Below are 13,378 nucleotides of genomic sequence, written 5' to 3'. Positions count from 1 at the left end.
CGATGACAGTTTTGGTGGCCAGGCATGCGCTAAGATATTTCTCAATATGTAGCATCCTGCCCCGTTTGCCTTAGTGCTAAATCGCGAAAAGGCAAGCCTCGGGCACTGTTACAACCCCTGGAAACCCCATCTAGACCTTGGGAAGTTATCTCCATGGACTTCATCACTGACCTCCCTCCCTCCAAAAATCACACATGTATACTGGTAGTGGTGGATCTATTTTCTAAACAAGCACATTTTATTCCCTGCACTACCATACCGTCGGCCAGAAAGCTAGCAGATATTTTTTGTGAAGCATATTGTAAAACTGCACTCTTTTCCATCAAAGGTGATCTCCGATCGCAGCGGACAATTCATTGCCAACTTCTGGCGGGAGCTCATGAGCTTATTGAACATTGAACAAGGTTTAAGTTCAGCACACCATCCTCAAACCGACGGGCAATCCGAAAAAACTAATCAATTATTAGAACAATTTCTCCGATGCTATATTAATTTCCAGCAGGATAATTGGATTGATTTGCTTCCTTTGGCAGAATATTCATACAACAACAGTGTACATGCATTTAAAAGGAGAGACTCCTTTTAAAGTAGTCTACGGCTACCACTTTAACCCGTTTCCCTTCGAAGCTGTACCTCCCCAAACGACGTCCATAGATGTTTCAGAATGGTGGGGGGAAGCTACTCAACAATGGAAACTAATTCAACAACATCTTTCCAAAGCCAAACTGGATTACAAAAAATACGCCGATCGCCATTGTGCGGCCAATTGGGAATTACAGCCTGGAGACTTAGTATACCTTTCTACCAAAAATCTAAAACTTACCCAAAGCAGTCGAAAGCTAGCATACAAATATTTGGGACCTTTCCCTATTAGTAAAATCATTAACAAAGTAACAGTAACTCTTGACCTACCAAAGAACCTACGCCACGTCCACCCAACATTTCACATCAGCTTATTAAAAAAGGTGCCACCTACCGACCAGTGGCATACTCGTGCACCCCCCCGACCAACGTTGATTGATGACCAAATCCACTACGAAGTACAACAAATACTGGACTCTAAACCGCAACGTAATCGCTTATTTTATCTCATTCGTTGGAAGGACTTTGATTCAGGATATGATGAGTGGGTGGAGGATGTTCATGTTCATGCACCTAGATTAATTAAAAAATTTCACGACCGCTACCCTTTCAAGCCAGGGGGAAGTGTATTTTAAGGGGGGCAGAAATGTCAGGTCTGACATTGATTCATTCTGTATGTAACCAAAGAAGCTCCATTTTAACTTTGTGTATGTTTCAAGTTCCTCTCTTGCAGGTGACACACTCTTCAGCAACAGTTATCTTCCAAAGGAATGTTTTGTCTATTGCTTCTCTAGCCCTGAGAAAGTTTCATTTTCACAGCTTCACACCGCTTGTTATAAGAACTATGGGGGGAGGATGGGCAATGCTGGGTTATGCTGTTCTGTATCTGTCTCTATGCCTTCATTCGCAAAAATTTATGTGTACCAGCCAAGATGCCATCTCTTGGTCAGTGGATTACAATGGTTGACTATACTCAGTAAAGTCTTTTGGAAACAATGGACTCATGTCTAATTGCCAGAGATAATCTGAATAGCAACTTTTAATAACCCACAGTCTGACATTATCTTCTTATATCAGATTATTTCTATCTGTATTAATAAAACCTTCTTTGAAGAATTAAACAAAGTAGTTTCAAAATTTATTTGGCAAGGGAAAAGCCAAGGATTAGGCTGAAGGCGCTACAAGATCTGAAGGAAAATACTGGGTTTGCCCTACCGGACTGGAAAATGTATCGTAGAGCATGCTGTTTGGTTTGGATAAGAGAGTGGATCTTATTGGAAAATCAAAGTCTTTTGGTTCTTGATGGACACGACTTGAAGTTAGGTTGGCATGCCTTTATATGGTATGGAAAAGTAACTGGACATGAGTATTTTAAAAATGCCACAATGGGTCTCACCTCTTGAATCCTTTTCACAGCCCAACTTATTTTCAGCTGATAGTCTTCTTAGATATAACGGCCTCTTAGAGGATAAAGGAGCTCTAAAAACGAAGGAGGAATTGTTGAGACGGGGTATCAGATTAGATTCTTGTCATATCTTTTGCCCACAGTCCTTCTATATTGCTTGCTTGCTGTATTCTTCCCTGATATGTGTGTGTGTGTATTAGCAGAAGCAGCCTGGTTCCTGAGACAGCCTTATCTGAGATGGCTCACGGCAACGGCCTTGGGACAGCTCCTTCCTTTCTCCCACCAACTGTACCAGCTGGGTAGACACCGAGGGTGGGGGATGGTGTAGAGGGTTTGATATAGTGTAGCAAGCACTTAATACGTCATTCTCAACAAGAGACCTATGTATAGCCAGAAGCTTGCAGTAACCTATGGATAACCTATGCAGTAACCTTTGGATAACCTATGGACAGATATACTTTCTGAATCTGTAATCTCTCAATAAAGAACCTTTGACTCAAGAGAACTTGGATTTCTTGCTGCAAGGGCTGGGAGATGAATTCAAAGTTTCCCATAGACTGGCAATTGGTGGTTAAGAGCCCAAATTGATTCTAGGTACCTTAACGATTAAAAAGTGAGTGGTTTTTATCAAAAACAAACTAATTTTGAAAAATGGTTACGTACCTCTGATGAAAAGCTGGTTTAAAAAATGTATATAATTTTAATACAAATGAAAATGAAAAATGAAGGAACAAAAGAATGTATGATTAAATGGGCACAAAACTTAGGATATAACCTGGATGTAATACAATGGAGTAAATTGTGGAAAGTGCATATTTAACAGCGCAACCCTGTGGTGAGTTACTCCAGTCTAAGCCCATTGAAGTCAATGAGCTTAGACTGGAGTAACTCTCCATAGGATTCCACTGTAAATAACTAACCCGATTACATTCTAAGAAAATCTGTATAAGATGTTCTATAGATGGTATTTAAGACCGGATAGATTGGCTAAAAGGTATAAAAATATGCCAAATAGTTGCCAAATGCAGGAAACAGGCAGGAACATTATTCCACATGTACAGGACGTGTAAGGATATACATGAATTTTGGGTGATGGTTGTGGTCAGAATTTTAGAATTTGGAATGTTCTGAACCCAAACCTATAACAGAACTAGCTTTGGACCAGAAAGCAGCTTCCAAAAGACCTCACACTTTGGTTCATGTACTGAAACTATGTGAGAGCTGGCAGAAGTCTGCAACAGCCCTTTGGTATAAATCAGGTATAATTTATAAAAGAGCATTAAATTGGGGAAAGGTATTCAGTTCTTACATATAAGACTGATTGAAAAGAACTCAAGCTATGATATATGGGTGAGAGTTCACTCCTGGTCTCTCTCTCTCTAGCTAATCATTAAAGGACAATCACTTTTGGGCTTCATAAAGAATGCTGAGTAGGGGTGTGCAATTCGGGTATATGATACCCGAAAACCCCCCAAAACATCCTGTTTCGGGTTGTTTCGGGTTCTCCCGAAACGTTTCAGAAAACCCAAAACGTTTTGGGTAATCCGAAACAGCTATTTCCGAAACGTTTCGGGTTGTTTCGGGTTTTTCAATGGGAAAATGCCTCCGTCTTCCCAGACGCCTGGGGGAGGCATTTTCCCACCGAATCAACCCAAAATTGGTGGGGACCTTCCACTAACTCCTCTCTAACAACCCCCCAAGTTTCAGACCGATTGGACTTTGGAGGGCCATGTTATGGCCCCCCAAACCAGGTCCCCATATCCTCGCATTAGATAGGGAAGATTGAGCAAATTGTTAGCTTGCTGCTGCTCATCTTCTTCTTCATTTTTTCCTATGGGGAAAAAATGAAGAGGCAGGCTTCCTTTGCCAGGGGTGGCATTTTGCATGCAAAATGCCCCCCAACCCTCAGGTGCCCTTCCCCCACCTTTACTCCCACCCCCTACCAAGGCTCAGCCTGCTCCCACTTGGGGGGGGGCATTTCATGGCCTCCCCAAGTAGGTGCTCTCAGCCCCCAAAGTCCACCCCCTACAGCCCCACACAAACCCAATTCCCCCCAGCTGCCACACACAGACCCACACCCCCACATTAGCCCCTCACAGACCCAAATCCACCCCCAGCAGCCCCACACCCATAACCCCAGGAACAGGCTGGCAAAGGCCAGCCCTCTCCCTTTGTTCCCTATGCTGGGAACTTCTAAACTCTCTTTCCCTGGGCAATTCTGCACAGCCCAGGGGTGCCACAATGGTGGGCACACTTCTGAGTGCCAGCTGGTCCCTGTGAAAGAGCACCTGAACCACAGACACCCTCCTTCAAATCCCCCCCCCCACCTACAGAGATGGCTGGCCAGCCAGCCCCATTGTTCCCTATGATGGGAACCAACTGCACAACAAAGAATAAAACACGAACAACACGAAATAAAGTTTTTTAAAAATTATTTTCTCCCTTTCAAAGTACAAGTAGGCAAAGCATTATGACACATTACACCAGCAGTCCCCCACACAGAAAAATAACACAACTCACTTCACTTCACGTTAAAGAATCACCACCAAAAAAATTGCTGTCAAAAGCACTTTATTTCTTTAACTGCTTTAGGTTACACAGTAGGAAGGTGCAACAGGGCATGAAAGCAGTGTACTACACAAAAATAACACAACTCACTTCACATCAGAGAATCACCCAAACACAATTGCTGTCAAAAACGGTGAAGTGGGTTGTATTATTTTGTGTAGTACACTGCTATCATGCCCTGTTGTGCCCTCCTACTGTGTAACCTAAAGCTGTTCAAGAAATAAAGTGTTTTTGACAGGAATTGTGCTTTTGTGATTCTCTGATGTTAAGTGAGTTGTGTTATTTTTCTGTGTGGAATTTTTCTGCATGCAAAATTCCACCCCTGGCAAAGGAAGCTTGCCTCTTCATTTTTTCCCTATAGGAAATAATGAAGAAGAAGATGAGCAGCAGCAAGCTAACAATATGCTCACTCTTCCCTTTCTTATGTGAGGATAGGGGGACCTGGTTTGGGGGGCCATAACATGGCCCCCCAAAGTCCAATCGGTCTGAAACTTGGGGGGGGTTGTTAGGGAGGAGTTAGCGGAAGGTTCCCACCAATTTTGGGTTGATTCGGTGGGAAAATGCCTCCCCCAGGCGTCCGGGAATACGGAGGCATTTTCCCTTTGAAAAAACCCGAAACAACCCGAAATGCTAAACCCGAAACGGCTTACCGTTTCGAGTTTTGCTGTTTCCGAAACGGATTCTTGTTTCGGGTAAACCCGAAACAAGAAACACGAAACGGTGTGCCTTTGCACACCCCTAATGCTGAGTAATGCACATTCCACTGAGTAGAGTTCCAAAGGGCTATTTTTAGCCCAAAGTCAAAGAATACCTGAAGAGCCGAAGAACTGGCTTAACCCTATTGGCCAGCAAGGGTCACCTGATTAGAAGGGCCACTGGCCAATCAGAATTCTAGTGGAAATAGGGAGCCACCTATGTTAAGATGCCATCAACCAATCGGCTGTCAAAATGGTATTAACCAATCAGCCACCAACCAATCAGAAAGCTGAGGACTACTCTATAAAACGTCTAACCAAGGAGCTAGTCCACTCCTTGCCACTCCTTCGGGAGACACACGCGATTGTGTCTACCAACTGGTGGCCACTGGGGAACCCACAAGAGACACAAGTTGGTCCAGGGGTTCTCCAGAAGGTAAGTTGAAATTGCATTAAGAGATCTCTCATTTGGTTATAAGATTTTAATGTGTTAGGTGTTTGGATGTTAAGGCTTTAGTAGAAAATATAAGTGTAAGTTAAGGATTAAGTACTTAGGTTTATATAAGGGGGAGAATGGGACACCCCCCCAAATTCCACTAACAATGGTACATACGCTACTGCAAGCAATCTTACAGCTGTCAATACCTTTGAAACCAGATCTGTTTTTGCTGAACTGTATTCCAGATGAATTTAGTAAGGACTATAAACACTTTATAATACATGCAGTAACAGCAGCCAGAATTTTACTAGCATACTATTGGAAACATCAACTTATCCCTACCCAAGAACAACTAACGGCGAAGATACTGGAGAGTGTGGAAATGGACAAACTGGCCTCAATATTGAAAGGACGAACGGAAGAAGACTTTGCTGGGCCTTGGACTTTATTTTACGATTGGATTAAAAATAAGCATAAAGATTTGAGTGTGTTAAGGGTTTAAATTCCATAATGTAATTCATTTCACTTATCACAGTTTACTGTGGAGTACTGTGGAGTACTGTTGTAAGCAGACGATATAGCAAAATTTCTGGGTTTTTCTTTCTTTCCTATCCCCTTTCTCTACCCTTCCCACATTAACTTTCCTGAAAAATTAATAAAATATCATTATAAGATGATGCGGGCTTTAGGAGCCTTGTTTAAGATAGAAGCTGGTCCAATACATAACACTATTCATCAGCCAACCTGCCTTTATCTGTCCCTACCTCCGTCTCCAGCTTTCCCTTCTTCCATCATTTTTGCACCCGTTCTGTAAAGACTGTGGTTCAGTTGCACAACTTTGAATCTGTAATGATTTGTTGGAGGAAGGGGGGGGAATACCTGGTTTTCTACTATATCCCCTTCTTCACCGCTGTATCCTCTTTCCCTCCTCCTGGCTACCCCCATATTTCCTACTTTATTTGCTTCCTTCTCACCGACCAGCTAAGCTATCTGTATGTGCCCACCTGTGCTCAGCTTTCCCTCCTTACATCCCTCAGGCACAGTTATGATGTACCAGACCAGATATTGGAAAGTCCAAAATAGAGCTGGAAAGGAATCTGCCACCTCCTCCTGTTTGTAGCCAACTCTGGCTCCTGTTCTCTTGTGTTGTAAGCACACGCTGTCTGGCAAAGCAGGAATACTTTTTAATTTCCAGATTTTTCTACAAACCTTGGGTGTTTTTCAGGTTTGTCTGTCCATGGCTCCAGTCTCTGGGTTTAAGTGATTCCTTTATTTTTCCCTTTTTCCTTTTCTGAAAACAAGAACTGTGGCAAGACAGCCCGGAAAACCCCCAACAACCATCGTTCTCCGGCCGTGAAAGCCTTCGACAATACAATAAAATTCAACATTGTTTTTAAAAAAGCATTTCATTTCCCATTCTATCATCACATGCTTCCTAATTAAACAACAGAAAACACATTTACCTTTCCTCAATAAAAGCAATGAATTCCCTTCCTTCTTTTGGTGACCTTACACCTGTCCAAGAAACCATAAGTCTTGGTTACATATTGTGATCATTTCTGGCTCCTGGGTCTCAGTATAAAATGTACTACTCATATTCATTTTACTTGCTAACAAATGTTTTTACCAGTTTTATTTCCTCCTTTTTCTTATTTGATCTCCGTCTTTTGCAGCTGCAGATGTGAGGGAGATGGCAAGTAAGAAGGAACAAGGAAGGGCACTTGAGGAATGAAAGGAAGATCTGGAAGGACAAGCAAAAACGGGGGATCAACTGGTACCAAATAAGCAGCAGACAAGCAAAAAGGAAACAAAACAGAAGCAGAGGAAGAAATTCCTTGCCCACCAGAGCAGGAAGATACCTGAGGATCCAGGCCAGGGTAAAATTCAGAAGCAAATTAGAAGGCATAAAGGTCCCATAAACATCAGAGCGTTGAGATGCAAGCTCAGAGTTAAAATGTCAGAATATTTCAGCATGCTGGAAAACATTTAAACACTCGAAATGTGGATGGACCTCTTTTCAGAGTAGCAAGCTGACTAAAAATCAGAGGATGCAAACAGAGGAGAAGCCATATAAATGTTTGGAGTGTGGGAAGAGCATCTCTAAGAAGGGCAACCTAACTACCCATCAAAAGGTTCACACAGGGGAGAAGCCTTATAAATGCTTGGAGTGTGGGAAGAGCTTCTCTGAAAATGGCAAACTAACTAGGCATCAAAAGGTTCACATGGGGGAGAAGCCATATAAATGCTTGGAGTGTGGGAAGAGCTTCTCTGAAAATGGCTAACTAACTAGGCATCAAAAGGTTCACACAGGGGAGAAGCCATATGAATGTTTGCAGTGTGGGAAGAGCTTCTCTCAGAAGCGCAGACTAACTAGACATCAAAAGATCCACACAGAGAAAACTTATAAATGCTTGGCGTGTGGGAAGAGCTTCTCTGAAAATGGCAAACTAACTAGGCATCAAAAGGTTCACACAGGGGAGAAGCCATATGAATGTTTGCAGTGTGGGAAGAGCTTCTCTCAGAAGGGCAACCTAATTATCCATCAAAAGATTCACATAGGGGAGAAACCTTATAAATGCGTGGAGTGTGGGAAGAGCTTCTCTAAGAAGGGCAACCTAACCATCCATCAGAAGATTCACACGGGGGAGAAGCTGTATAAATGCTTGGAGTGTGGGAAGAGCTTCTCTCAAAATGGCAAACTAACTAGGCATCAAAAGGTTCACACAGGAGAGAAGCCATATGAATGCTTGGAGTGTGGGAAGAGCTTCTCTCAGAAGGGCAGCCTAACTAGCCATCAAAGGGTTCACACAGGGGAGAAGCCTTATAAATGCTTGGAGTGTGGGAAGAGCTTCTCTCAGAAGGACAACCTAACTAGCCATCAAAAGATTCACACAGGGGAGAAGCCATATAAATGTTTTGAGTGTGGGAAGAGCTTCTCTCGGAAGGACAACCTAACTGGCCATCAAAAGATTCACACAGGGGAGAAGCCATACAAATGTTTGGAGTGTGGGAAGGCCTTCTGTAAGAATGGTATCCTAACTAGTCATCAAAAGGTTCACATGAGGGAGAAGACACGTAAATGCTGAGTACATGGAAAGAGCTTCAGGGAGAGGAGCAGCCTTAATGTACAACTCAAGATGCACACTGGGGAATAGCCATCCTATCACCTGTTCATCTTGTCTATTCATGCCATGAAATGTTTTATGGTTGCTTACCTTTACGAGGAACATCCCAGTGAGCAAAATGTGCGTATTTTTCTCTCTCCTGTCTTCAAACTCCTCCTATTAATGGATCACTCACCAAGGTGTGAGATTGATTAATGCTTCCACTATGATAAGTGCTGAAATTTTCTGGTGGGAAGAATGGCATGTGCTTTCTACTAAGGAATCTAATTTTTTTCATACCTGACAGTGCAAAAATATGATTCTTCTTGGATTTAAGTGATTCTTCAGATTTTCAATCATAACATTTTATGAAGCCAAGAGTGACGCTAGGTTGCAGTTACAAGATAAGCGTCAGAAATGTTTGAAAGTTGAGAAAAAGTTAAATGAGCATGCTATGATTAGACAGTTCTAGCAAATAAAGGATAATTTGTATTTGTCTTGCTGTCTGGGAATAAATTGAGCAAAGGTCGACCTTATAAACATCCACTATTTTTCTCATTAATTAAGAAACAGAATTGCTGAAAGTTAAATGAGCATGTTATGATTAGACTGTTCTAACAAATAAAAGATAATTTATATACCACTTTCCACAACTTTCAATCATTTGCCAAAAGATAAAAGGAACGTCTGTGTTGTTAGAGAAACTGCTATCAAACTACCTTAAACTTCATACACAATCACTAGAATACCCATAGAGTTATAGAATGTAATATATGTATTATTTGCATATTACTTGCAAGACTGCATATAGAAAAATGTGTAGATTCTATATGTAAGACTTCATGTGTTCTGGCCCTCATTTTCACTTGAAAGTGAACACACATTGGTTTTCTCACAAAGAGGTGTACACGTATGTGGCAGAACGAGGAGTCTTCTGGGCCACGTGGAGCAACAGTGACTCAGGTAGGCTGAGGAGAGAATGATATTCCATCTTTCCTGCCACCCCCCAGAAATCACACCAACTTGCTCAGACAGTTCAACATCAGTCCTTTGTTTGCACACCACCACACAAGATCCACAAGAAGTGGTTAGCATCACTCTTTTTGCCATGAAGCCTGAGAACCAACATACTCAATAATAATAACTAGAATATATTATTATGCACACAGCTTGCCTCTCTTGCCCTGACTAAATATTTTTTCTTTCTGTGTTACTAAAATCTGCATACACTCCAATCACATTCTCAGTCATCAACCAATCATATCACTCACTCATCCCCCTCTTTCAGCCCCACTCTTCTTCTATAGCACACCAAGCATTTAAAGACACATACACACATTTACTTAAAAATCAATACATGCATGAATGATTCATGAAGCTGCTGGCTTTGAACCCAGGCCCAAAAGCCCATATGGCATCTGTCTAATGCAGCTGCGTCAGTTTCCGAAAGACAAACAGGCATATTGCCATTATCAAGGAGGAAGTTTTCCTCAGAATAATACCCCTTCTCCTTCGATTCTATTTTGTTGGTTCTTCCAAGGATCAAGGACCAAAGACCATTTCCCCCTCTTAAACCCCTTTCCTATTTCCCTCTGTCCTTCCTCCCCGCTACCCTCTGGACCTACTCTGCTCTCCTTCCTTGCCTCCTGCAGGTGCCTCTCCTTCATAATTGTGCCTCTGTGGAACCTGAAACCACTTGATCTCCTTCCAACCTCCAAAAGTGCAGTATTCGGATTCTGCACCTCAGTTTTTTGCAAGGACTTCATGGCTCTACACAAAGGGGAAAAGAGGCTCTCTCTGGGACTGTAGGAGAGACACCAGTGCAGGGACAGAATGGGAATGGGGGGAGCTGTCATCATTGTGTCCCCTTCCTCTCTTGTTGGGTCTTTTGTACCAGACATACCCATATATCCCCCTTCTCCCTGTCCAAAACCTCCTTTGAGATCACCAGACCCTTCCCAGCCATTCAAGCAACACCATCACTGAGAATTGCGAGGCTATTTGAGGGGGAGGGACAGGAAATGTCTTTCCCTCCTACCCCCTCCCTCAATATGCCTCCCCAGGACTGCTCAAAAGCTAAGCCACGCTCGAGTTTCTAACAACACAGCTTAAGGGGTTAAGCATCCTTTTTCTCTTACAGGACTGTCGTGGAAGGGGTGGTGCCATGGAAGGATCTCTACTGTGGGTGAGGAGTCCCTTCCGAGAACTCCTCCAGCCCCCCACTCACCCTGCCACCAGCCTGGTACAAGGACTTTATGCATCTCCTCTTCGGCCCTGTTATATGGCAGGAGATGAGGCCTGAAGGACCCAGAACAAACAAAACTATCCAAAATAAACAAACAAAAAAGACTAATTTGACAAACACTGCAACATTAGGGTTAATAAAAAGAACAGTAATGAAGAGAGCATAGATTAACTCAAAAATGTCCAGGGCTTGCCATCCTCCAGCTGGGGCCAGGAGATTGCCCAGAATTTCAACTGTGATCTCCAGACTACAGAGATCAGGTCCCTTGTTGGAAAAGGAAGCATAGGACAGGGGGCTGTGTGGCATTATCATCTGCTGAGCGTCTTCCCTTCCCCACATCTCACTTTCACCCCAAATTTGCAGGGAATTCCAAAACTGGAGTTGGCATCCATAGCAGAGAAGCCATTGGGGAAAAACAAGATTCCCTAACATGGGTTCCTGGCAACCCCCTTCCCCAGAAAGGGTCCATTAGAGACAGGGTTGGTGAGGTCACCAAATCCTTCTCCAGGATCAAGAGAGAGATGAAGGACTTTAGCTCACGTGGGGTGGGATAAAATGAGGTGGAATCCAAAAAGAGGCAGGAAAATGCAGAGAGGAAAAAGGGCTCAAATAAGTAGACACAGCATTATTATTATTATTATTATAATATTTCAATTTATATACCGCCCATCCCCAGGGGCTCTGGGCGGTGAACAGTTAAAATCAATAAAAACAAGAACTAAAAATATACAAACAATAAAACAAATTAACAAAGTGCAGTGGTGGGGAGAACCCTCCCCCACCCCAAAGGTGGGAGGCCGACATCGCACCGCCCCCTTCAATCACCAAACGCCTGGCGGAACAGCTCTGTCTTACAGGCTCAGCGGAACGATAATATGTCCTGCTGGGCCCGGGTTTCCATTGACAGAGCGTTCCACCAGGCTGGGGCCAGGACTGAAAAGGCCCTGGCCCTGGCCCTGGTTGAAGCGAGGTGGGCTTCCTTAGGGCTGGGGACCACGAGTAAATATTTATTCACTGATCGAAGCGATCTCCGGGGAACGTACAGGGAGAGGCGGTCCCGAAGGAGGCAAGTTGCCTGATCTGACAAAGATGGGAAAATGCAGACTTGGCAACTGCCGTGACCTGGGCCTCCATTGATAGGGAGACATCCAGGAGCACACCCAGACTCTTTACCACTGGCGAAGTTGCCAGTGGTGTCCCATCCGGGGCAGGGAGCTGGATCCCAACATCTGGCAGCCCCCGTCCCAGCTGCAGGACCTCCATCTTCACTGGGTTCAATTTCAGCCTGCTCTGTTTCAACCATGCCGTCACAGCCTCCAAAGCTCTGGCCAGATTGTCTGGGGCCGTGTCTGGCCGGCCGTCCATCAACAGAAAAAGTTGGGTGTCATCCGCGTGTTAATGACAACCCAGCCCAAACCTCCGCACCAACTGGGTGAGGGGGCGCATATAGATGTTAAATAACATCGGGGAGAGTATCGCCCCTTGGGGAACCCCACACACCAAAGGGTGACGGGGCGATATATCTCCCCCGAGCGCCACCCTCTGTCCCCGACCCTGGAGAAAGGAGATCAGCCACTGTAAGGCTGTCCCCCTAATCCCCACGTCGGCAAAGTGGCTGGCCAACAAATCATAGTCAACCGTGTCAAACGCTGCTGAAATCTAGCGTGAAATCTAGCTGAAATCTAGCATGAAATCTAGGGAGAAGAAAAACCTCAGTGCAAGGGGATGCCCAAAGGGAACGAACAGTCCCTCACTTTGAATGTGTGCTCATTGAGTTTGAACAGGCTGTGATTGAGAAGGAAGAAGCTAGGGTTGCTATCTCCTGGTTGGGAAATGCCACAACCCACCTGAAAGAGAAGAAAAAGGAAAGCAACTTCATACTAAAGCATTTTTGTAACAATTAGCCTTCAACTTTTCTGCCTCTTTCTCCTGATACTTGTGGGAGGAGAGCAACTCAGGGGAGCCCCTCGGGAGCTTCAATTTGTTATTCCACCTGAAAGAGAAGAAAAAAGAAAGCACCTTTACACAAGAAAAGAGAGATTCTTTCCGTTCTTTCATTGGAGGATTCATTTTTCCTTTCAAAAATTTATAGACCACTTGTGATATTGATCGTTGGAAATACTGACTGCATTTCATGTTGTCACATTTGTTGTATTGTCACTTTGATTGTAAATATGAAGATATCTGAAATACTAATTAAAGCAGACAGGATATTTGGAGCAGAAGTGGATAAAAACATGACAATATAGAGCAAATCTCTAAGGAGACAGATCTATTTGAAAGAAAAATAGAACGAAATGAGGGAGGTTTACAAAATGGGGAGAATCCATTAAGGCTACA

General features: G+C 43.6%; 1 protein-coding gene across 1 annotated transcript in view; it reads left to right on the top strand.

Moving 5' to 3' along the window:
• The first annotated feature begins 7,737 nt into the window (after window positions 1-7,737).
• Window positions 7,738-13,378, top strand: part of LOC129327951 (zinc finger protein 850-like) — a 140,255-nt gene continuing 134,614 nt past the window's right edge. The window contains 2 exon segments of the mRNA XM_054976699.1: window positions 7,738-8,710; window positions 11,513-11,517. Of these exon segments, the coding sequence (XP_054832674.1) occupies window positions 7,738-8,710; window positions 11,513-11,517 (978 nt within the window).

This window comes from Eublepharis macularius, chromosome 4 (assembly GCF_028583425.1).
Source record: "Eublepharis macularius isolate TG4126 chromosome 4, MPM_Emac_v1.0, whole genome shotgun sequence".
In the NCBI taxonomy this organism is placed as follows: Eukaryota; Metazoa; Chordata; class Lepidosauria; order Squamata; family Eublepharidae; genus Eublepharis; species Eublepharis macularius.
The sequence above is the reverse complement of the archived record's forward strand: the minus strand, read 5'-3'. Positions and strand labels throughout refer to the sequence as shown.